Here is a 22,957-nt window from a genome sequence, read left to right on the forward strand (position 1 = left end):
CCTCCTATTGTGTTCCAGCCAAACTCGCCAAAACATAAACAACATGTCAGGAGCTCCCCCTGGCCCACCTCCTGGACCACCACCCATCAACAGCGGCAATGTGGTTAGACCTCCTGGACCTCCACCTGGGTAAGTTCGCTCTACATGAATACTTGAACGAATGTAGGGAAGACTGACGGAATACTGTCTGTTTTACTCTCACAGAGCTCCACCTGGACAAGCTTTCCGACCTCCACTCGGGTTCCCTGCTGGACCACCTATGGGTTTACCCCCTATGATGCCCAACTTCCCACCTCCTTTACCACCCGGATGGTCAGAACATCGAGGTAAGTCTATACTAGTCCGTCAGTCCCCAACAGACTGGTATACTGACACGTTGGTAAAATGATAGCACCTGATGGAGTCACACCATATTTCTATAATACCCAAACTCGTGAATCTACATATATCCGACCAACTTTGTTCCCTCCATTCCCTCCTCCAGGTCCAGGTTCAGCTTCTCCCATCCTACCAGTACCTGTCCAAGCGGAAAAAGAGAAGAAGAAGAAGAAAGAGAAACCCAAAGTTAAAGTACCTGTACCAGGGACCACCTGGACCAGAGTCACCACGACTGAAGGCAATGTCTTCTACTTTGAGAAAGAATCTAAGAAATCTGAATGGACCGTACCGGAAGAGATCAAAGAACAGGTCGAAGCGTTAGAAGCTGAAGAGAAAGCTTCGAGGGAACAAAAAGAGAGAGAAGAGAGGGAACAAGCTGAAAAAGAGAGGTTGGAGAGGTTGAAAGAAATTGAAAGGATTAGACTGGAAGTGGAAGAAGAGAAAAAGCAGAAACAGTTGGAAGTTGAGAGAAAGCGGAAACAGAGGGAGGAAGAAGGTGAAGATAGAGATTCGAAGATACCCAAAGTGAATGACGAAGGAGTACAAGACGTGGAGCAAAATGGAGACGAAAATGGTGATGAGGATGAGGAGCATTTCGGTCCTCAAGATGAAGAAGATGAAGCCGAGTGGATGAAGGCTGTAGCGGCTGAATTTGCAGAGGCAGATCAACAGCTGGAAGCCGAGAAGCAAAAGACCGCCGAGGAAATTAGGAAGGAAGAAGAAGAAGCTGCGAAGAAAGTGTTTGCTGTTCCGGAGAAAGTACAGGTTTCCCCAGAAGAAGGTAGAGCTTTGTTCAAGGTGAATTTCTGCCGATTCTCCCCTATCTGGCATGTTTGATGGATTATGTCTGACTCGTTGAATCTTGTATAGGCATTGTTGATTGAAAAAGATATTAACCCTTTCTCACCATGGGATCAATCTTTACCATTATTCATCAACGATCCTCGATATGTCTTACTCTCATCCCAGAAAGACAGGCAGGAAGTGTACGATGAATATTGCAGAGACGTCGGGAGGGCTAGACGACTAGCTAAAGCTTCTGGTGCATCTGGATCGGGAGATAAGAAGAAATCTGATCCTGAGAAGGAATACAAAGCGTTATTGCGAGAGGAGGTAACGAGTACGAGGACGAGGTGGGATGATTTTAGGAAGAAATGGAAGAAGGATAGGAAATTCTATGCGTTTGGAAGGGATGATAGAGATAGGGAGAAGGTGTTCAAGACTCATCTTAGAGAATTAGGTGAACGTGAGTAAAGCACAATATAACTGGGTATCCGAAGAGTGATGTTGACGTGAAGCTAAATGTCGATCTCGGTGGTGTATAGGTAAACGAGCTGATGCTCAGCGTGCCGAAAAAGATTTCTATGAACTCTTGAAAGAGTCCGATCACCCTATTACCTCTTCATCCGTATGGTCTGACGTGAAAAAGCATATATACAGAGATCCTCGATATGATGCCGTTGGATCCTCCTCCTTGCGTGAAGAATTGTTCAATAATCATATCAAAAATCTTGCGTCGTCGTCTTCTACGAATGGTTCGGAAAAGAAATTATCGAAGGCAGAAGAAGCAGCTAAACGGAGGGCAAAGGCAGAAGCTAGTTTGAGAGAAAGGGAAAACAAGATCAAAGCGGAGAAGGAGAAAATTGAATTTGAAAATCATAAGAGTAGGGTTGGAGCGGGTAAACAAGATGCTGAGAGGTTATTTGGTAGTTTGCTAGTTGATCAAGTTAGGGATCATACCATTTCGTGGAACGAGGCTTCCCAGTTCCTATCTTCTGATTCACGATTCAACAATCCCTCTTTACATCCTCGAGACAAACAGCGCTTATTTACTGAACATATCAATCGAATATCCTCCAAACGCTCAAACGAACTACATAACTTATTCGAAAAGTTCACTCCGGGTTTAGATACGCCTTACGATGCTGTTTATCCGAATATAGTAGATGATCCATTAGTCAGGAGGTTGGGTCTACAAGGAGATAATTTAGAATCTCAATGGAAGGCATGGATGAGATCTAGAGAAGTTGAAGGTAGAAAGGAGTTTGATGAGATGTTGGGCGAAAACAGTTTTATAGAATTTTGGGGTAAGATGAGAAAGAAAACTCTTGATGAAGCTGCTTTGGGAGTTAAACGGGATGATCAATTTGAAGAAGCGGAAGGTATTGATGTGGTTGATGATGATCAAGAAGGAGGGAAGAAGGATATTACAGATATGGCGAAGCAGATTGATCTCAACGAGATCAAAAGCGTTTTAAGGGTGAGTGAATAATTTCCTGGTTTTGATTTTCTGGATCTTGAATTGAATACAAGAGGAAAGAAAAAAGAAACTGATGAGACTCTTTTTGGATCTGCAACAGCGAGATAAGAGGTACAGACAATTTGATCATGTTCCCGAAAAGAGAGAACAGTGGTTAAGGGTGAGTTTCATCTGGTATGTATATCGATCGGGACAATATGAAGCTAATACAATGTGGGATGATCTCAATAGGACTACCTCGAAAACCTTGAAGCTGCCTCTGGATCTAGAACGATACATAATGTGGGTTTCGGTAAATAGTAAACATGTCATAACGATCATATGCATAGTATATCTGCTGTTATAACACCATAGTTCATAAACTGATCGAGTCGACTATTTGATTACTATAATTGATACAACATTCTCATAATTATATGTTAGATATGTAGGAATACACGAACGTTTCATTGGGTCTTTGTGACACATAACTGACTGATTGGTAGATTGGTCCCTCTCATTCTACTTCTTTCTTTGACTTCCTACTATCCTACTATCCTGCCAACCTGATATTCTCATCCTTTCCGATACAATTCTTAAAATCTACATCCCAGCTTCCAGCATATCGCCATCTTCCACTTCTGTCTCCTCAATCCTCAACGATTTATCCAATTTCTCCCCATCAAACATTATATACCATTTCTCAGCTTCTTCAACTGGTCTACCCAATTTTTTCAGGTAAAATCGAATGACAGATTGGAGTTTCAGCGTCTTGGGTCCTTTCATACGTTCTTCTCCGAATGAAGAGGAAATCTTGAAATGTATGATATCTTGCTGTGTCTGTGTGTGTGTCTGAATTTGGGTCTGACTTTGAGGTAGTGATTGAGATTGAGAAGTATAAGATGGTTTGGAAGATGATGAGGAAGAGATACCATTCGGATTGAGTGGTATCACATCATCTTCTTCCTCTTCTTGGTTGTTACTATAATTACTATACATTAGATCTTCCTCTAATGCCGATCGTTTATCGGCTTCCAATTTCATCCAATAATCTTTCTCGTAACCAACTACATCACAATCACAAGATTGTCAGCTAATCCTGTGCTGCGCTTCACGCTATGCTATTTGCCAGAAATTTGACTCACTCATCTCAGCTTTATCCAATATACCCAATTGTGCAGGTGTAGATCTCGGATAGACCCTCTTATCATCGTATACTAGTATAACATCCTCGGGACGTTTCTGTATACGTTCACTCAGAATTGAGATACCCGTTGACATTGGGCCGGTCTATCGTTGATAACACCAATATCAGCAAGACATTTCGAAAGTTTATATCGACGAGGTTGGGCGGATAAATGGAGCCCTAAAGATTGTTATCAGATACTTACTCTGGATAAAATCAATGTTCTGGCTTTCTGATATTCCTTAATAGCAGCCGGAGCGGCGGTCTGCTTCTTCTCAGGGGGAGCTTGCATTCGTATTGTGACATGTACTTTCTCAACATCGTTCTTATCTTTCTCGGGAGAACTAGCTGAATCGTCTAGAGGAGCTTGATCGCCATACTTCTCGCTCATATGTTCGCTATGAATAAATCCTGCTTGTCAGCCAGACCATGGAGGTTGCATTGTTAAGCTTTCAGACCGCTTACCGAACAAGTTTGACGATATCCGCCTTACTTTTCTCACTCAATTCGGGCGGAGGAGTGAGCTGCACCCTCTTCCTTATGACTTTCTTTGTGGGCTTCGAGCTTGATCCACCCACAATACCAATTTCTTCATCGGAATCATCAATAACACTGAAGGCAAAATGCACATGAGATGATAAATTGTCAACAAATATGTTAAATATAACCATCTACTAAATGAATTTGACTTACATCGTGTCCGCTCTTTCTTCCGTACTGCCTCTGATCTGACTACTACCCTTTCTCGATCTACTTCCATTCTTCTTATCACCATTAGACCCCTGTCTTGTCCATGCAGGTAAGTCAAGTGTGGGTTTCTTGACGGGCGCTTTGCGGGGTTTCTTCTTTCGTTGTCTGTCGGGCGAAGCGTCGTCGTCGTCTTCTGAGTCAGAATGAGTGCGAATGGGTGGAGTAGGGGATCTAGGAGCGGCTAGAAGGGTGGTTCGTATGAGGGGTCAGTACAAACTCAATGAGTTAAGCAGGATAGACAGACAGAGGGCAATGAGAGGATCGAAGGTTTTACTTACTGGTCTCTCTTATTATAGGTTTACGTCTACTTACGAAGAAATCATCATCACTATCTGAATCGAAACTGATTGGGTTTGTCGCTCTCCCTTTTCCCTTGTCTGACATGATGGTAGAGTCGAGATGGTTGAAGGGGAACCAAATAGACGGGATTGACCGAGTGGATCTCGTTCGTTTCGGTTGTTTTTTTTTTGGTGTGTACAGTGCGTTGCTTTGATGTGTGGTACAGGATTGGCAGGGTATAGAGATGGAAGGACCCGATGTTGGCCTGGGTTGCTTGATGAGATATAAAATGTGGGAGAGGTAGAGAAAGGAAAGTGAACGAGAGTCAAGATGTACTTTGGTTGGCAAAGTTGAGTAACCTAACCTATCTTGATTTGTTTCAGGCACGGGATCATCATCAGAAAACGTTGAAAGGACGACAACCCGTACAGCGTACCATACCATAATTCGATGAACAACAACAGTCTCTCCTCTACTGATTATTCTCACCTTCGTATACACCCAGTCCCAATCGTACCTCCTTACCTCGCTCATGGCCCCTCGTATACGTCTGCCTATCCCAATATTGACCCTTTTCACGGGTGGTAAAGAATGTTCGTTGTGTGAGGTCAGTACGAACAACCTCGTCCACTTGATCCGTTCGTGCTTTCTTCATTGCTGATTGATGTACTTGCTTTCGGTGACAGGTGGCCAAGCAAGATCTCGAGAGGTTACGTCGATCGACACCATTCGAGTTGAATTTATGGAATATACGAGATCCACCTAAAGGGACTGACGAGAGGGAAGCTAAAAAGTGGAGAAGATTGTATCAATACGATATCGTGGGTGATACTTCATCATATACAACTAATCATTGCATACTACAGTATAAGCTGACATCATAAGGCACTGAAACGATAGCCCGTACTGCACCTTGACGATAGACGAATTGCAAAACATCGTATAGATCAGGAGAAGCTCAAGAAGATAATTGAGGAATGGCAATTGGGCCAGGGAAGCGGGCAGGGGCAGGGGGAGGCGGAGAAGAGTCAATAAAAGCTGGGGCGGAAGACGATGGAGGAGGAGGGAGAACGAGATTCAAAGCGTATAAGAGCGTTTTGAGCTGCTTTGATACATCTCAGGATGCAGACGATCTTCTTGCGAATGAAGATGAGTCAGGGAATGAAGTGGAAAGCGAAATACCACCTTGGCGAAGATATATCGGTCGAGTTTTCCTTCAGTTCCCTTCGCCGATAGGTGAATATACCCCCGAGGACGAACGGGATATATATTCTAGGATACTATCTAGGACGTTCTCGGGGTTTAGTGATATCCCTATCGGAAGTGATGTAGAGGTTATCGATCTATCCAAGTCCACAACGAATGAAGCTAGGTCGATAGATGAAATGAGCTTTGAGATCGATTTAAATCCATCTAGAGGGCTTGTGGAGCTGGATGAGGAGCAAGGTGGGGATGTACTGTACGATGAACCTATACGAGAAGCGGTAGAAGTAAATCAAGGTAGATCAAACAAGTGAGTATCAGTTTCAACCATACTAATTACATATCAGCTGACGTGATATTTGATTTATAGTCAAGAATGCTGGAACTGTCTATCGACTGGACATGCCTACTTGTCATGTCCTCATCCCAAGAATCACATGATGATCAGACATTCTCGAGATGTCTTTCTGTACAAGAGAGATTACGCTATGCCGGAATACGTACAACCTGCCTTAGATATGTATTTCAGCATGAAAGTCACCGAGGAAGAGAGATTGAGGAGATTAGAACTACTCGATCAATTTGGACTCCCAACAGGGACATTATCAGAAGTTCTACAAGGTGCTATATGCTTCATACCTCCGGATGACGATATCTATGGAGATGTACAGGGGGAAGAAGGGTACTTGATTAGAGAGAAGATGGAAGTGAAAAGGAGAAGAAAAAGATGGGATTGGTATGACGGTATGATGAGATGGGGCTATCCACCTGGCTGGATAGCTACTAAAGGTCAGTTGAATCAGATGCATATGATTGATACTGATACGGAGCTGACGTTGTATTTGTATTTGAAGATCCCATACAAGAAACTACACGGCGTATAGAGTCACTTGAGATACATGAAAAGGCTTTTGAATATAACGTGGAAGAAGATGATGATGATCAACTGGAGATATACGGTGGGGATCTCGGTACATCACCACCAAATCCTTCGCTTGACGACGAGGAAGCTTCATCAGAAAATACATCGGAATCATCCTCTTCTGGATCCACTCGTAAGGATAACGACGAAGATGATATGGACGATATGGACGTTGATGACCATGAATATAATTCAGATTCTGTTCCTATAAGACTGGTCAACGTCAAAAAATTATCAATCGACGGTGTTGGACCACCGTCACCTGTCTCTCATCCTATCAAACAACCTTCTTCCTCACCGAGACCTCCTACTCCACCATATCCACCTTCCCCAACGGACGATCGACCACCCACACCTCCATTCCCACCTCCCCCATTGCCTGATATCCCACTTCCCCCACCACCGGATGATATCCCTTCTCCTCCTCCCGCTCCGCCTGCACCACCTTCACCTAGTTCTCATCCTAATCCATATCTTCGACAACACTATGCACTTCAATTGCAGCGGAAAGATTTCGCTTCTCCGCCAACTGCACCTCGAAATCACAATTCTCACACTTACACTCCCAATCAATCCAGAAGACTTGACGATCATTCACCCCATGTAGGTACACAATACCAAACACCGATATCTCAACCTCGTTCAGGTACCGATGCAGTCTCACATATCCCGCGTACACCTATTTCCAATAGTAGCTTACCATCCATGCCTAAAGCCATGAGATCGATACCACCGCCCAAAAGATGGGTGAAATACCATACCGACCTATTTGACTCGGAAAGGTTGATACCGTATTTCGAAGGTAGACCTTTCCCTATTGGGCGTTATTGAATTTGAATATATATCTTGCATTATATCATGATGATTCATTTTGCATATAGTTTGAAATGTATTCTGGTAGTAACCTGTACGATCGAACAGATGTGGACATTTCGTTCTCGGAGCTCAATTTGAGATTGAATTCCTCGTGATAGTTGAACAATACCAGCAGAATACAGGTTCCTCTAGTAGCCAGCAGTAGCGGTGCAGAGGCACTTACATCCGCTGATATGAGGAGGAATAAACAAGACTAACCACATTCAATCCTCTTTGAACGAAGATAACTTGAAAAGTCAAAAGTGAAAGTCGCTTCCAAGCGAAATCTCGAAATCGATTCTCGCTTATTTAGATATAGAGTTATAGGATGATATCAATAACGATATTTCATTGGCCACTTCTCAGAAAGGCACAAAGCGTTAATGCGTCAGCTCAAACATTAACCGCCGAAATGAACAGGACAGGTGCTAGGATGTATCCATCCATGCTTTCACGTATCTTACTTTCACTTACTGTACAGAACTGTGCACTAACGTATCCAGCATTACACTCTGCGCTTGGCGCTCCTGTCGGTCATTAATTGTACACGACTCAGCCTGAGCTCAGGTATTTCCTAAGATTTTCAGGATCATCTGGCACGATATATGCCGAAGACAAGCATGATGATGATGGTGATGATTGTTTGACAACAACTTCTTACAAGGATAGTGCATCTTGATCGCTGTTATACACTATGGTGTCCAATCATGTTTCACACAGATAAATCTTTTCGTTCATCATACGAGTATATACAGACAGCAGCAGCTCAGCTCGTTCGGTCTCATACAGGATACTGCAAGGACCGCCAGCTGTAACAACCACAAAGATCCGCCGGACCATCAAAGAGTCGAAAGAAGTCAGGAGAATATCCGATCGATGTCAGAAATAACCCAAAGGGGTAACTAAGTAAAGTAACAAGGCACCAAGAACCCATAGATGAAAAAGGGTAAAAGTCACGTTTTTTCGGATTCTTCTCCCTTTTGCTGCTTCTCTCAGCAGTCATACTCCCTACTCCCTACTCCCTACTCCCAACTCTCGACTCCAGACTACAGCCGCCACCTCGACCCTCCTACATCCTACAGGATCAATCAATACCAATTCCAAATAATACGAGTACAGTATGAAATTTATCCATCCCATACGCACCTAACCGTCAAGCATCAATTATTGATCATCAATCATCAACCATCACCCGTCAATCACCATCAACAACTTGAATCATCGAGACCATCGCCTTACATCGTCAAGTGCTACATACCATCGACCTAGTCAGAACTCCACTTTGCTTGGATATTGAATAAATACAGTGAAAGTGAAATATCAAGGTTACTACTCCCCTGGCCTGCACCGTATCCGTTATATCCGATCAAATCCAATCCAGCACGATACAATATCTACTGCACACATCCCATCCTTTGACTCGAAAGCCTGTGCGCAAACCATCAGTACACCATCTATCGCATTTTACCATACCATACCCATACATATCACTCAGAGACAGCTATTCTGATCACAGAGCGACAGAAGCGGCAAGACAGTCGTGAGTCCGGAATCTCTTGGTCTTGAATCCTTCAGTCTTGATATTGTCGTCATTTCATACCCTTCCATGGCGTCCCTGTCATTTGCCGGTGGGATGCATCACGTCGATGTCAACCCACCGATGGAGTGTCATGATTGGTGGCTTCCTGTGTTTTCGGCTTTCCGAATCACGAATACCCCACGAGCAAAAGTATATGGAGGGGAATTGAGATGATATATCCTTTGATGAGACTTGTCTTCTCAACCCTTTGCCGTTGCCGCAATGTGTCATCAACAACTTTCCCATTCTTCTCTCCAGACCGTCTCAAGTCGGTGTTTTCCACCTTTTTTATGGCAATTATCCTTTCATCTTGCCGCGTTGGGACTTCCATTCTTTGCTGATACTTCCGTCTACTCGCAGCTCCCGCTCTATATCATCTTCTTATATACTCGCCCGTCAGCAAAACAACCCGACAAGATTTCTCCCCCGGCTCAATCACCAGACGTCTCGGGACCTTCACCTAGATCAACTACTTCGTCCAAATCATCACCCGTATCCACCAATTCAGGAAGCAGTACAACCACACAGAAGTTAAGACCACTCCTACCTAAACCTATCAAGCCTTCACCGGCTCCACCAGGCTCTGGTCCTGCAGTAAGATCAAAACCTACCGGTCGAAGTGGTAGTAGTAATTCTCAACGTGGAGTAGGAAGCCATCAGCAGAATCATACTACCAACAACCACACAGGTTCTGCTGGTAATATGGACAAGTTACCTTGGAGGACCTCATCGGGAGGTAAGAAAGGTCCTTTCACAGTAGATTCAGGAGGAGGGAAACATCATCATCAACAGCAACATCAACATGTCAGCCCGAGAAATCAAAGACAACCTGAACGACCCCCTTCTGCATCTTCCTCACGACACTCCAACCCTCCCACTCCAGCTATGTCTCCCGCCGTACCCATCAATAGGAAGAATGGTTCATTCGCATACCCTTCTCAACCTTATCCTTCTTTCCCTCAAGTGTCAACTAGCGCAGGTCACCATTCCAGAGAAGGCTCATACCATCAATCATCCATCGCCACCACTCCTACTCCGCTCACACCCATCGATTCTATAACTGCCTTAAGTGCAAGCGCAGGTGGGAACGCATTCTCTTTCGGGGCTCAAGCATCATCCTTGGGACCATCATCAGTCGGAGGACCATCTCAATCATCATACGGGCCTTCCTCTTACAACTCTCAATACGCTCGTTCCGCGCCAAACAAACGAAATCAACCTGCACTCTCGACCACTCCACTGGATCCCCCTCCCTCTCCTTGGACCAATCAAAACAACTCCGGTATGCTACAAAATCAGCCTGCATTCGATTGGTCAAACTTGCCCAATCCCAGTAGTTGGTTAACACCTGAATCCACTCAACCCGCACCAGTTGAAGAGAATGCCGTAGATCCTGGAATATTTGACACCCTCGCTGAACTGGTACAACAAAGTCAGGAGAAAGCTACCAACGGCGCAGCATTCGACTTCTCAGCCAACTTCCCTGCTCCGGGATCTTCGTCATCCTCCATCCCATCTATGCCATCAACCTCGCAAAACAGCACGAGTCTTTTAAGTCGTCGGTTACAAAATCAACAGAACAGCAATACATCCCCTCCGTCTAACGGCAATAACAATATGTATCAGACTTCTGTTCCACCTCCATCCGGCTCTTTCTCTGATTCCATATCGTCTCTTACTGGGTATGGAACTCCGGGAAGTTACGGTAACATGAACTTCTCACAATTCGCACCACCTCAACAACAGCAACAGCAACAGCAACAGCAACAGCAACAATTCCAGCAGCCGCAAAGAAAGAACTCGACTGCCCCCTCAACGCCGTGGCCGTTGCCTGATAGACTTGGTGGATATGTGGAGACTCCGGTGACGACACCTGGTGGAAGTGATTTCGGTGGTTTTAACAGTCCAGTTGAGGTGAGCATTTGATTTCTTTTTGTCATAACCTGATCTGGTTTACTGATAATCAACTAGTTGTCTGCCGGTTCTCACTCCAATCGATACCCTCCTATCGCCCCTCGACGGCGAGAAGCCCCTCAACCCCCTGCACCAGGATACCCCAGTCTGCCAAGTAACTCTGGTAGCCTTCCCTCTTCTCAGATGCCTTCTCGAGCAGGTTCCGAAGCTCCTCGCGGGGAATCTTCCACCAGTACACCACAAGGCGTCAGCCTAGACACTCTTCCACCCTTGCCTGCTGGATTGTCTATCGAGCATCTGGCTCAATACGGCACTGCGGGATTAGAAATGGCAATTAGGATGGGAATGGGGATTGCCATGGGACTGAACGCCCAACAACCCAATCAGGACCCAAATGCCGGATCATCCATCTGGCCTTCGATGCCTGCTGATGCGCCTACACCTGGATATTTCCAAAATGTATCGTCACCTGAAGGTTCGGGTTCTCAGAAAGGAAGAAACGTTAGTATCGTTGATGATATCCTAAACGACGATTTCCTTCATGGTAGAATGCCAACTACACCACTCGCCACTCCTCCCATAAGTAATATCGGTTCTTACCCAGTCACCCGACGACCCTCTCAAAGCGATGTGACTTCACCTGTACTACCTGAAGTTGGATCGCCCGAACAGATGGCTAGGAAAGATCCTTTAGCGACTCAAGTTTGGAAAGCCTACGCACGTGCTAGAGAGGTTTTGCCTAATGGTCAAAGGATGGAGAATTTGACTTGGAGGATGATGCATCTGACTCTGAAGAAGAAGGAGGAAGAAGCTGCGGCAAAGGAAAAGGCAGAAAGGGAAGAACAAGAGAGGTTGGCCAAGGAATATATTGCGGAAGTGGAAGAATCCAGAGATGCTATGCCTACCACTACGCCCAACGTAGAAGCCGAACGAGGTAGATCGAAAGGGAAATCCAGGATAGTAGGATTTGCTGGAGCTGCTAGTAATCCATCTCCTGAGTGAGTCATGTCGTTCTTGTCTTGGTGATGCTGGCTAACGTATTCGCCTATATCGTTTAGCGGGATGGACATCGATTGGCGTGCGGCAAGTCGATCCCGATCGCGTATACCTATGGATATCGACTGGAGAGGATCGTCCCGGTCAAGGTCAAGATCTGCTTTACCTTTCAGACAAAATCCTTTCAGCGAACACCATGCTCATCAGCTTCTTGCTTCTGGTGGTACACCCACGGCTGAAATGGGACTGCACATGCCATCCCAGAATGAGTGGGCAAATTCCACTAGGAAAGCGCCGGATCTTCCTGGACCCAGATCAGCTGGATCGAGTTTCTCACGATCGCATCCCAATAAATCATTACCACCAGTGCAAGAAGGTCCGCTCGACATTCAGCCATCTGTGAAGCAACCCCATCCCCTCGACATGCTTGCTGCTTCCGCTCCTCCGAACGGGGCTATCACTTTGGACGAAATTCAAGCGGCTCTAGCTGCGGGTCTTAGTCCGACGTCAAGAGATAGACAGCCTCATCTCCCAGGTATTAACGGTCCGGGTCTTTACTCTGAAACAGAAGAGAACTTCCATCCTCAATATGGATATCTACCTAGAAGAGTACGAAAGACAAGTTTCGATCATACTGTACAAGCCCATGAAGAAGGAGATGGCGATGTAGGCGTGTCACCCACATCTCAGTTCAATCCTCGAAAGAGACAGGCGGAAGCTTCACCCAGAGATGGAAAGACTATACCATTACCTGAAGGCGATTCTGGCTTCCCCACATCGAACTTTACATTCAGCTTCCCCCAGTCATACGACAACTTCTTTGACATTGCTGCTGCTAGTGGAACTACTCCTGCAGGTAACGAGGGTCTGAACATGTCTGAGATCACCGCCGAAGATATAGCTGAATGGGCATCAAGTCAACCTGCTACAGCCGATACATCCGCATTTGGATCTCCTTCAGCATTCGGTCTAATTGATCCTACAATTGCAGGAGCGGGATTATCGTTACCTAACATCGGTTCACCGACACAATCGTCACAACCTGGAGGCGATAACCCATTCGATTTCCAACAATTGATGCATTTGTACCTCAATGCCAATTCAGCTGCTTCACCTTTCACCCACATCAACCCTTCTCAGGTGCTAGGTGCATTGCAGAATCAACTTTTATCCAATGGTAATGCCAATACCGATGCTTCGCCTAATGCAATATCACCTTCGAGTCTGAATGGTGCACCTACTCCTGGAACTACCACTAGTCAAAGTGGGAATACGATCAAACCATTACCCAAATCCGTTGGTGGGAAAGCAGTCGACAAATCATCGATGCCACCTCCTTCTTTACCTTTCTCTGGTTCTACAAATGGATCTGGACCTGTTAGATCTAACAGTTCGCCTAATCTACAGACTTTGCGCATCCCCTCTCAAGGTCAGGGAAGCTCACTTACCAAAGGCCATAATAAGAATACTTCGTTAAGTGGCTCACTTGGCAAATCGAAATCAAAATCCAAGAACAGGGACAATAACAATCACAATAATAATAACAAGAATGACCGAATCGATCTTGGTGGTGGTGGTGAAGGAGAAGAGAATGAAGAAGATGATAATGATGACGATGGTGTACCTGAACCTGAGAGTGGCCCTGGATCGATCATCAATACGGGTGAATCACCTACGATGTGTACGAATTGTCAGACTACGAATACACCCCTTTGGAGGAGAGATCCTGAAGGTCAACCGTTATGTAATGCTTGTGGACTGTTCTATGTGAGTGACAAATTGTGTAACATAAGGTGGCCGATGATGATGCTGATTGTGTGGGGGTGATGTAGAAATTACACGGGGTGGTCAGACCGTTATCTCTGAAGACTGACGTGATCAAGAAGAGGTATGTTGTCTCACTCCTTGTCACAAAGCAATTGCTAGTAAGCTGATTGTTTGGTTTTTTTGCTGTTGGTGAATAGGAATAGAGCGGGTCCAGGACCAAAGGGCGAAGGTGGATCCCGTAAGAATAGTGTATCCGGCCCATCGACTTCATCAACTTCTACGACTAACACTAAAGGGTCTAATACCAATAACACCGGTGGAAGTGGTAACAGCAAAAAATCTGGTGGTAATACTACGACTGCGACGACGAATGGTACAAGTGGTGGAAAGAAGGCTAGAAGATCTTCAGTTGACGTGTCCCTTTTGAACAGCGATGGTGATCAGACGGCATCATTATCTGCCTCTGCCTCTGCGTCTGTTTCTGGATCTTTACCTAATGATCTGAGTCCCTTGGGTGCGGGAAACGGGAATAGTATGACAAGTCTGTTAAGTATAAGTGGTGGGAAATAATCGAAATTCGGCTTAGGTCTGTTGTTGTTACCTCAAATACAGAGATTTCAATCTCATTTGCATTCATATATTCATTTCTAGCTACAATTATATTCTTTCCTTATTTTCGCACTTTTTTTCTTGGCCTGCGTTTTGTGTTTTGAGATTGAACGATATAGTTGGGTTTGGATTGAATTCTCGTATAGAATAGAATTTCCAAAGTATAGTGAATCTCAATATTCTCTCTCGTAGGATTGGATTGTAGTATAATAATTCGTTCTTCTCTCGAGTTTGTCTGTTCCATGGACGTATGCAAAACATGCGAAACGTATCAGACCTTGGCCAAACCTGGTGTTGGGTTCCCAAGACAGAGACGACGATTGAATAGACTATGTTTCAATATGCCCCTGTCTAGGATTCATGATTTATTAGTAGATCGAAATTCCACTGAACACAGTGTCCTTCATCTATACATCAAGTACAAGATACTCCGCTGCTACAGCTACAGCTACACTCGACTGCATGATACTAGTACATGGTCTACGAACTCATTCTTGATTCTCGCTTCGGAAGAAGCTGATGTGGCCATACACCTCTCTGGTTCGTTCGCAAAGAAAGGAATGATTCTTGACTCGATTTTATATGCAGAATAGTTCGAGTCGGCATTCGATTGGAATGTATTCAAAGAGCTTATAAAAGGTTTGAGCTGGAGGGGTACCCGTGAGAGTTATCCATCCTCATATATAGACTTTTTCACCCCGATAAAGAGACAGACCACAGTAGAATAGACTGAGGCGACATGAGCGACACAGCCACAGATCCAACTACCGATATGAGTGCGACCGAAACTGCTACCGAAGATCAAAGTATTAGTACCAAATCTACCAAATCTGCTAAGAGACCTTCACCAAAACAGAAGTTCTCATACAAAACTGAAGATGGTAGCACCTCCGAAATCACTTTTTGGCCATCCTCTTCCCAGCGAGATTCCAATAAACACCGAAAATGGTATATCAGCGAAACCACCGCTGGTACCGATGGAGAAGGAGAATCTAGTGGGTCAAAACCTACTTTGATGAGTTTGAGTGAACTTAAATCAAGTGATAATAAAGCGTATAACAAAGTGTACCAAAAGATCGCCACTTCAGGTAAAGGAAAAGGCCGAGGTGGAACTAGGTTGAGAAAAGTTGATAAATTCACTTTTGATGATGATGGGAAGACCAACACTATTACTATCTTATCGACCGGTACAAAGGGTGATGAGAAAGATACCAAGTACTATGTGCATTCTGTAGATGGTGAAGGGAATAATACAAAGTCTGAAGGATTGACGTGGGACGAGATTACTTCGGAAGATCAGAGTGAGGGGTTGAGGAGTAAAGCGGCGGAAAGAATGAGGGAGAGAGGGAAAGAGAAATATATGTATAAAGATAGTACTACAGCGGACCGCAAGTCCAGTAAAGTCAGTAGGTCAAGAAGAAATCCCAAAGGTAGAAGCGCGAGGAGTGGGAAAGGTAAATGAGCCGGTATTGTATGAATAATCCTAGTATCGCAGTATCTTAGCATCGTAATTCATGGCAAAGAGACAAGATGATGACTCAAAGCCACCATATCAATCTTCCTGCTTTTTACTGGAACGACTGATGTCTCACTTCCTTTGTTGGCAGTTGTTCAATGTACTGTATGCATCGATATGTTGTACTGATGATGAACTCGTGGTCATTGTCCCTCAAAGACAAAGGAGGGCGAGTCCAAATAGCTCGCTTTCACCATCAAATCAGATCAAGATGACATCATTTCCCATCAAAAGGTGTTCAATGTCCAACGATGATATATAAGTTACTTATAGACTGAAACGTTTTCGTTCAGATCGCGCGATAATCCATTACCGACAATCGTATATATGCACCATACACAAATCAAATGTCGTTGACAGAGACTACCTTGGGTACTACCAAGCCGGAGCCAGAACTTTTTGTAAGTGACTTCCTATCGGGTCGAGCTCGCTGCTTATTCTTGCGAGAGCTAATGGATGGCATATGCCATATGCAGTATCACATCGATGGGATAGCTTATTTCTCCCCTTATCATCATCCACTACATACTCTCCCGCACATTCCGGGGCTGAAAGGCGACAGCCAATTTTAGACCATCACCATCATAAGTCTCCCTTCTACTCCTGAAGTTCCGGTAACTCGAGAGGTATTGGAGAAAGTGATACGAGCTTACCTCCATGAAGATGATGTGCTGTGCCCTGGGTTGATGCGGAATATAGTCCTTCGATCACAAGATCACGGAACCGGTCTTGTACTTGAGGAGTCAATACTGGAATGGATCTCTCAGTCTACACAATTTGATCTTGTGATTATCGATAAGGTCATCAACATAGCTCAAAGGTCTTCAAGCTTTTCTTCCAAGATCAGCAAGCTAGATTGGCCTTTCCCTGAGATCTCCGGATCATACCTCTATCGAATCGAGAATGCAGATTCGAAGACCGGTCTATACCCTGTTTATCGTCTATATCCAGATACTTCCAAGGCCTTCGTATTGGGATGTTATCCTGTACATGATGGATCAGGAGGATATTCGATGCTGAACAAGGTGGATGGAGTAGGGAATCTGATGATACCCGTACCTTCTAGAATGCACAGTATGAATTGTCGAGGTAGCTTGCAAGGATTGCGATTGGGTGTAAAAGGTAGGCTGTCGAATAGTCCTAGTGTTACAGCTTGATTAGTTGCTAATGATGGGATTCAGATATCTTCGATGTCAAAGACCTTCCTACCAAAGCAGGAAGCAGAGTATTTGGACATCTGAACGGCCGATTCCTAAAGCAAGAGACAGCTCCAAGCTTGAAGATTCTCGAGGAGGCTGGTGCTGTGATTGTCGGAAAGGTCAAAACGTCACAGTGAGTGGTAGACACTTTCCAAAGGAAACGATAAATCGAAGATAGTATGATCATGCTGATAATTGAGTGATCAAATACCGTTTCAAGATTCTTGCGATCTGGATTGACAGTAAGTCAGCCCTGTCTCATCTCATTGACGAGTGTCAGTTGGATGTTTGAACAATGGTGATTGTGAAGATACATACGACGATTTATAGTGAGCGCTATCTTTTCGATTCGATGTATTGATCTTGCGCTTACGAATGTTCTCGATATGGTACCCTACAGTCCATTCTGCCCCCGTGCAGACGGATATCAATCTTGCGGATCGTCATCCTCGGGTAGCGCGTCAGCAATAGCCTCATATGAATGGCTTGATTTTTCCGTAGGCTCAGATACAGATGGTGAGTATTCTCTTCGTAATCTGTACAGATCTGAGCTGACAGCTGACTGTGTCTTCTGTTTCAGGTTCAATCAGACATCCAGCAGCGATTGCAGGACTATATGGAGTTCGAGTAAGTGATGAAGAGTTATGACCAGGAGATGATATTTCACTTGCCGTGTACTCCAATCCAGCCCACTCATGGACTGGTATCGACGGAAAGTGTCTTACCTGCCCTGCCACGGGTGGATACTGTTGGCATCCTCGCTAGGAGTATCGACACTGTGAAACGTGTAATGCAAGTCTGGTAAGTGAAGAGCGCGTCTTAAGGTCATATCCCTCCATACGAAACTGGATCTCGGCTTACCTCGAAGACTTTGCCTCTCCTAGGTCTTCCGAACAGCGAGAAAAGCACGCAAGACTCACCACTCTGCTGGTACCTTCCGATGATATGGGGAACTTACGACAAGATATCAAAAACCTTTCCTAAATTTCCTAGAAGATGTCTCCAGAGCGACCAAGATGAATTTGAAGAAAGTCAATATCTCAGAGATTGTTGCTACAGAAGTTGATATTCTAGGAGAAGATGAGATACCAAAGGCCATCGGAGCGTTAGTCATTCTCGATCTTCCGATCTCGTGATTTGACTAAATATATTTTTGGAATAGGTGGCAATGGAAGGATTTCGGGAAAGGTACGAGTATACATGAGAGGTATCAATCCCGTCATGAAGGTAGATTACCTCCCCTAGGTCATCCTGTGAGAGAAGCGTTCAAGGTTGCCCAACAAGAAGAATGGGACGAAGAAAACTTCCGACGGGTGAAAGATAAATTTAGAAAAGCGGGTAAATGGTTCTTGGACCTGTTGGAGGGGAATGATGTAGATGAAGGCAGTTCTTTGTCAGTGGTCATTGTCCCATGAATGGGGCTGGTACGTGGATTGCTGATGGATGATAATACTGGGTGTGATGGCAGATATGTCGAACTCACTGCTTTGGAATGGCTTCCAACTTATCGCGAACAAAAGCTAAATGATATATCCATCCCTCTTGGCAGACGTACCAAGTGAGAACCTGAGTTCCTGACATCTCCTATGATTTATCATTCCGTATTGCTGAGCTGACTTATCCATTTTCTAGACCCCTTGGACCATACGTTCCAGCAAGTGTAGGTGGATGTCCTCATCTTGTCATCCCCATAAGACAAGTCCCATTCCATAGTCTATTATCTCAGCGGATGGAAATGCAAACTATCTGTGCTAGTTTGGTAGGACCCCCGGGAACCGAGTGGGTACACCTTTTGTCGTTTGATCACGTATCTGGATAGTTGACATAGAGTCATACATTATATGTGTATAGCTTGAGTATAATTGGTGTGATGTTACGGTTGAAAGAGGTTTGTTGTCATTTTTCAAGACTGAATTGGAAATGGTAATAAGCTAAAGCTGGCTGTGTGGCTTTGATATTGTAGGAAGGAGTGATCAAGGCCGTCCAGACTGGTGGCGAGGCTTTCAAGCACCAAGGAGCTGCGCTGCTGGACGAGAATGCAGCTACGTGAACGCATAGTACAGTACATTGGAAATGTGTTGAAGTTGAGTCAGATATCGAGTCGCTATCTGTGTTAGATGGAATGCAACAAACATTGAACAGCCATCATGCACTCTCTACGACGGGAACTATTCGGCATCATTTACTACACCCACCCCCCTGAGTGGAGCTCTTGCTATTTGGCAAGACGACTGCGGAAATGGGGTTCATTATTTACCATCAGAGAGCTCTTGTTCGACCTAGGGCACCTTACGCCAGCCATGGCGTGGGCCGTGCTCAGTCTTGATTGCCAGCTTCATTTTCGATACGGTTTGTAGCTCATCTCGTCAATTCTTGTTCAATCAGAAAGATATTTTGGGTAAGACTAAGCCATACATCATGCTCGAATATCAATATCGAATGAGCTAAAGGCATGGTGCAGCATCGTGAGTGAAGGTATGGACAGCTACATGGACGATTCGGCGTCTGTAACATGGTAAAGTAAAAAGGGAAGATGGAAGGGGGTGGCAACGCCACCGTGCGTCTCTCTAGGTGACACCGAGCAATAAGCTTTTCGAAGTTTGCTGGAGCCGAATACAAGAGTCGTTAGCATTAGCTTCGGCCGCATCGTCTTCCTTTTCATGAACAGTGACAGTTTAGTAGCCATACTTGGCGAATTGAATTCGCAATCCACTCTACACGGGCAGGATGGAAGGTGTGATTTACTGCCTCTTTATTCAGCTGCACAATTTGCGTCCGAGAGCTCAGCGGCATATGACCAAAAGAAAGGCCTCGTCATTGGTCAGGAAGAGTAATTAATTAACGGATTTATTTACACAGTAGTAAATCACAAGTGTTCAAGCTATACAGAACTTAGCATTCCCGATCATATACTAAATTACTTAGTTTCTTTTCTGAGTGCGGGACGTCACGTGTGGAGCAGCAGACACCATTGTGCTTGTATGTACAGCTGCAGTACTGTATCATTGAAAGCTTGAAAGATTGTTATCATCACCGTGTTCAACGTCGCATGCATGCATGCAGATCACCTTTGATCGTCTGTTTCACCACTGACTGTCACACCAAAACTCGCATTCCTCTGCTTCGTGGGAGACAACGTGAAATTACGGTAAGGATTCGAACATCTAACGGCATTTCTCCTTGGGTTAGATCGGTGGTCTCTCGTATCTTTTTCGCAGATATACTCTACCTTTAAGTGCGACTTTGTAATTCTCCATAGATAGCCCTTGATGCTAAACCTTGCAGTACCAGTACAGCGCACAGTACTAAAGCTGAGGGATGTCACAACTGCCGAATCGCAGTATTGGTATCGCAGTGATAAGGAGGTTTTGTCAGCTAGAAAGATACGAAGGGGTGATTCGCCGAAAAAGCGTCGTAAGAGTGTTATTCCAGTTCATGGCGCCAGGTGAAAACGCCACCATTTTCCCATTCTCATTCAATTTCTTGAAGAGAACGAGAGATTGATCCACTTTCCAACAACAACGACAACGATACGTTTGGTGACGGTTATGATAATCATACTCACAGTCAGACTGTAGTGCTGTAAAAATTCCGGTAAGCTGTCTAGAGTGTGAGATTGCATGAATTACCTTCATCGAGGTACTGTATCATCGATTACAAGAGAGAGAGAGATATGTGTATGATATTTAGGGTGATTTACTGCAGTTTTCAGCTTTCCATCCGGCAAAGGTACGAGTGAGTCATGCATGAGGCGCGTGCCATCGTAAAAAACGTGAGAAAGAACGAAAGTGAGTAGTGAGTGTCTATTTGACCCTGATAGTCGCAGCTCAAGCTGAGTGGAGCTCTAGAGGGGCTTTTTTTTTTAATATCGTAAAAAATATATTGGCATTTTAAGAGTATATGATTTTACCCGAGAAACAAATACCAGTAATCTCTCTTTCCCCCTCGTGCATGAAGGTGTTGACAAGAGTCACACATAAGCATAAGTGGCGTTCACAATCATTGCATCCACCTCCGAGGTATCTCTCATGCATCATCACGTATGTACTATGTTACAAGGTGGTGAGATGAGAGATGTTACCTCCATTCCACGTTATACGATATATGTCCGAGGTGTGCAGAAAAGGGTTCTCTTAAACATCCTTTTCTTACAGTAAGTAATAGGAACGAACAACAGGCACACAGGGAAGAAGGGGAGAAAGAAAGATCATCTTGCGGTTAGTACTGTAGTTTAAAAGTTTAGTGATATCTGGTACCAGTTCAGCAGTTGCATTTGTTTTGCCCTGCCCATCATCATATCAAGAAGAGAGAACAAAAGAGAACTTCCATCATCTTTGATTGTCTACTGATATTGATCCATCCCCAACCCCGAAGTTGACGGAGAGGACCAAAAGGAGAAAGAATAAAAAAACGGTTCTATCGGTGGTCTGGCCAGACCGGGAATAATAATTAGTGTCAGATTCCAAATCACAGATCAGATCGACATTCCACCATCTGGCACCTACCTCAAGATTACGATTGCGATTACGATTACGATCATCCCTATCATCATCCATTTCGCACTACCATCTTCGCTCTCACTGCTCCTCAGTCGAATTGAGTCAGTGGAGACAAGACGCAAAGGAAAATCAATTTGGAAGCATATACTCCACGCTCATACTATATCGTATCTTCATACCCCTCAACATATTGGGAAGGGGTTTCCCAAAAAGGGTCCGAAGCGTTCATCTCGGTCATCTATCCGTCTATCCGTCTATCCGTCTATCCATCTATCCCTCATCTTGTTGCATTCTGAACACATCAACAACCCATCCTTTGATTTACATTTGCATCAACAATACAATTTATAAACTTGGTCATTGCAATTTGATCCTCGGCGCCCTGCCATCAAATCCGACATCCGGACGGAGCATCCCCACAACGTCAACGGCCCCTTCGGTCTTATTCGCGCAATAATCCATACCATCGCCCCACTCTATCAGCTGAAAGGGTTGTGGTTGTGACCGTGCATTGATCATAAAAAGTGGTTTGGACCCATATCCATATCTTTGGGCATCTCGGAGTAAATTCGTCCGATATATTAAAGATTAGAAGATTCAACATCAAATATCAGATATCAGACAGATTTTGAGAAACATCCGTCAGGGCAAAAAGGTATGTAAATGTATATATAACATGCTCATCTGCTTTGCGTCTACAACGACTACGAAGGGCTCGATGTCGGTGTATGTGCCGTTGACCAGCACAAGCACGAGCTAATTGTTATGATTCTGTCTTAACATAGTCTCTTACATCGGCCACCATCAGCATCGGCATCAGCGTTCATCAAACACCAAAACGAGGTTTTTATTGGTTTGGATTTTAATTAAACGACCGCAAGACCGTTCTAGATCACCTTATATCGTACCATCACCATCCTCACCATCAAACTCAATCAAAGCACAGTCCTCAAAGGGTGCATCTTTCCTCCTTGCCCGTCCTTCCCATTTACAGATTGGACTTATCAAATTACAAATAGCTCATCGGAGAAGGCAAGGCAAGGCAGGAGGACAAGACAAGACAGCT

General features: G+C 44.6%; 7 protein-coding genes across 7 annotated transcripts; 6 read left to right on the plus strand and 1 right to left on the minus strand.

The window, feature by feature from the left end:
• Positions 1-43: 43 nt before the first annotated feature.
• L199_006008 (uncharacterized protein) lies at positions 44-2,938 on the plus strand (the record flags this gene model as incomplete). The annotated part of the gene is made up of 7 exons (XM_064891709.1): positions 44-129; positions 205-326; positions 392-1,176; positions 1,249-1,624; positions 1,704-2,638; positions 2,739-2,798; positions 2,870-2,938. The coding sequence occupies 7 exons, from the start codon at positions 44-46 to the stop codon at positions 2,936-2,938; spliced, it is 2,433 nt and encodes an 810-aa protein (XP_064747781.1).
• A 282-nt stretch (positions 2,939-3,220) lies between these two features.
• Positions 3,221-4,937, minus strand: L199_006009 (uncharacterized protein; the record flags this gene model as incomplete). Its single annotated transcript, XM_064891710.1, has 6 exons — positions 3,221-3,684; positions 3,763-3,907; positions 4,009-4,201; positions 4,269-4,415; positions 4,497-4,734; positions 4,832-4,937. 6 exons carry the CDS (start codon positions 4,935-4,937, stop codon positions 3,221-3,223), a joined length of 1,293 nt encoding a protein of 430 aa, XP_064747782.1.
• Positions 4,938-5,364: 427 nt separating this feature from the next.
• On the plus strand, positions 5,365-7,788 carry L199_006010 (uncharacterized protein; the record flags this gene model as incomplete). Its single annotated transcript, XM_064891711.1, has 6 exons — positions 5,365-5,439; positions 5,519-5,653; positions 5,733-5,772; positions 5,826-6,345; positions 6,406-6,824; positions 6,890-7,788. The coding sequence occupies 6 exons, from the start codon at positions 5,365-5,367 to the stop codon at positions 7,786-7,788; spliced, it is 2,088 nt and encodes a 695-aa protein (XP_064747783.1).
• Positions 7,789-10,093: 2,305 nt separating this feature from the next.
• Positions 10,094-14,638, plus strand: L199_006011 (uncharacterized protein; the record flags this gene model as incomplete). Its single annotated transcript, XM_064891712.1, has 5 exons — positions 10,094-11,305; positions 11,363-12,303; positions 12,364-14,068; positions 14,134-14,189; positions 14,266-14,638. 5 exons carry the CDS (start codon positions 10,094-10,096, stop codon positions 14,636-14,638), a joined length of 4,287 nt encoding a protein of 1,428 aa, XP_064747784.1.
• Positions 14,639-15,416: 778 nt separating this feature from the next.
• L199_006012 (uncharacterized protein) lies at positions 15,417-16,139 on the plus strand (the record flags this gene model as incomplete). The annotated part of the gene is made up of 1 exon (XM_064891713.1): positions 15,417-16,139. The coding sequence occupies one exon, from the start codon at positions 15,417-15,419 to the stop codon at positions 16,137-16,139; it is 723 nt and encodes a 240-aa protein (XP_064747785.1).
• Positions 16,140-16,879: 740 nt separating this feature from the next.
• Positions 16,880-18,376, plus strand: L199_006013 (uncharacterized protein; the record flags this gene model as incomplete). The annotated part of the gene is made up of 6 exons (XM_064891714.1): positions 16,880-17,315; positions 17,375-17,525; positions 17,793-17,908; positions 17,973-18,019; positions 18,081-18,193; positions 18,277-18,376. The coding sequence occupies 6 exons, from the start codon at positions 16,880-16,882 to the stop codon at positions 18,374-18,376; spliced, it is 963 nt and encodes a 320-aa protein (XP_064747786.1).
• A 32-nt stretch (positions 18,377-18,408) lies between these two features.
• On the plus strand, positions 18,409-19,442 carry L199_006014 (uncharacterized protein; the record flags this gene model as incomplete). Its single annotated transcript, XM_064891715.1, has 6 exons — positions 18,409-18,497; positions 18,555-18,785; positions 18,861-18,950; positions 19,025-19,171; positions 19,244-19,280; positions 19,356-19,442. 6 exons carry the CDS (start codon positions 18,409-18,411, stop codon positions 19,440-19,442), a joined length of 681 nt encoding a protein of 226 aa, XP_064747787.1.
• Positions 19,443-22,957: the final 3,515 nt, after the last annotated feature.

This window comes from Kwoniella botswanensis, chromosome 1 (assembly GCF_036426115.1).
Source record: "Kwoniella botswanensis chromosome 1, complete sequence".
Classification (NCBI taxonomy): domain Eukaryota; kingdom Fungi; phylum Basidiomycota; class Tremellomycetes; order Tremellales; family Cryptococcaceae; genus Kwoniella; species Kwoniella botswanensis.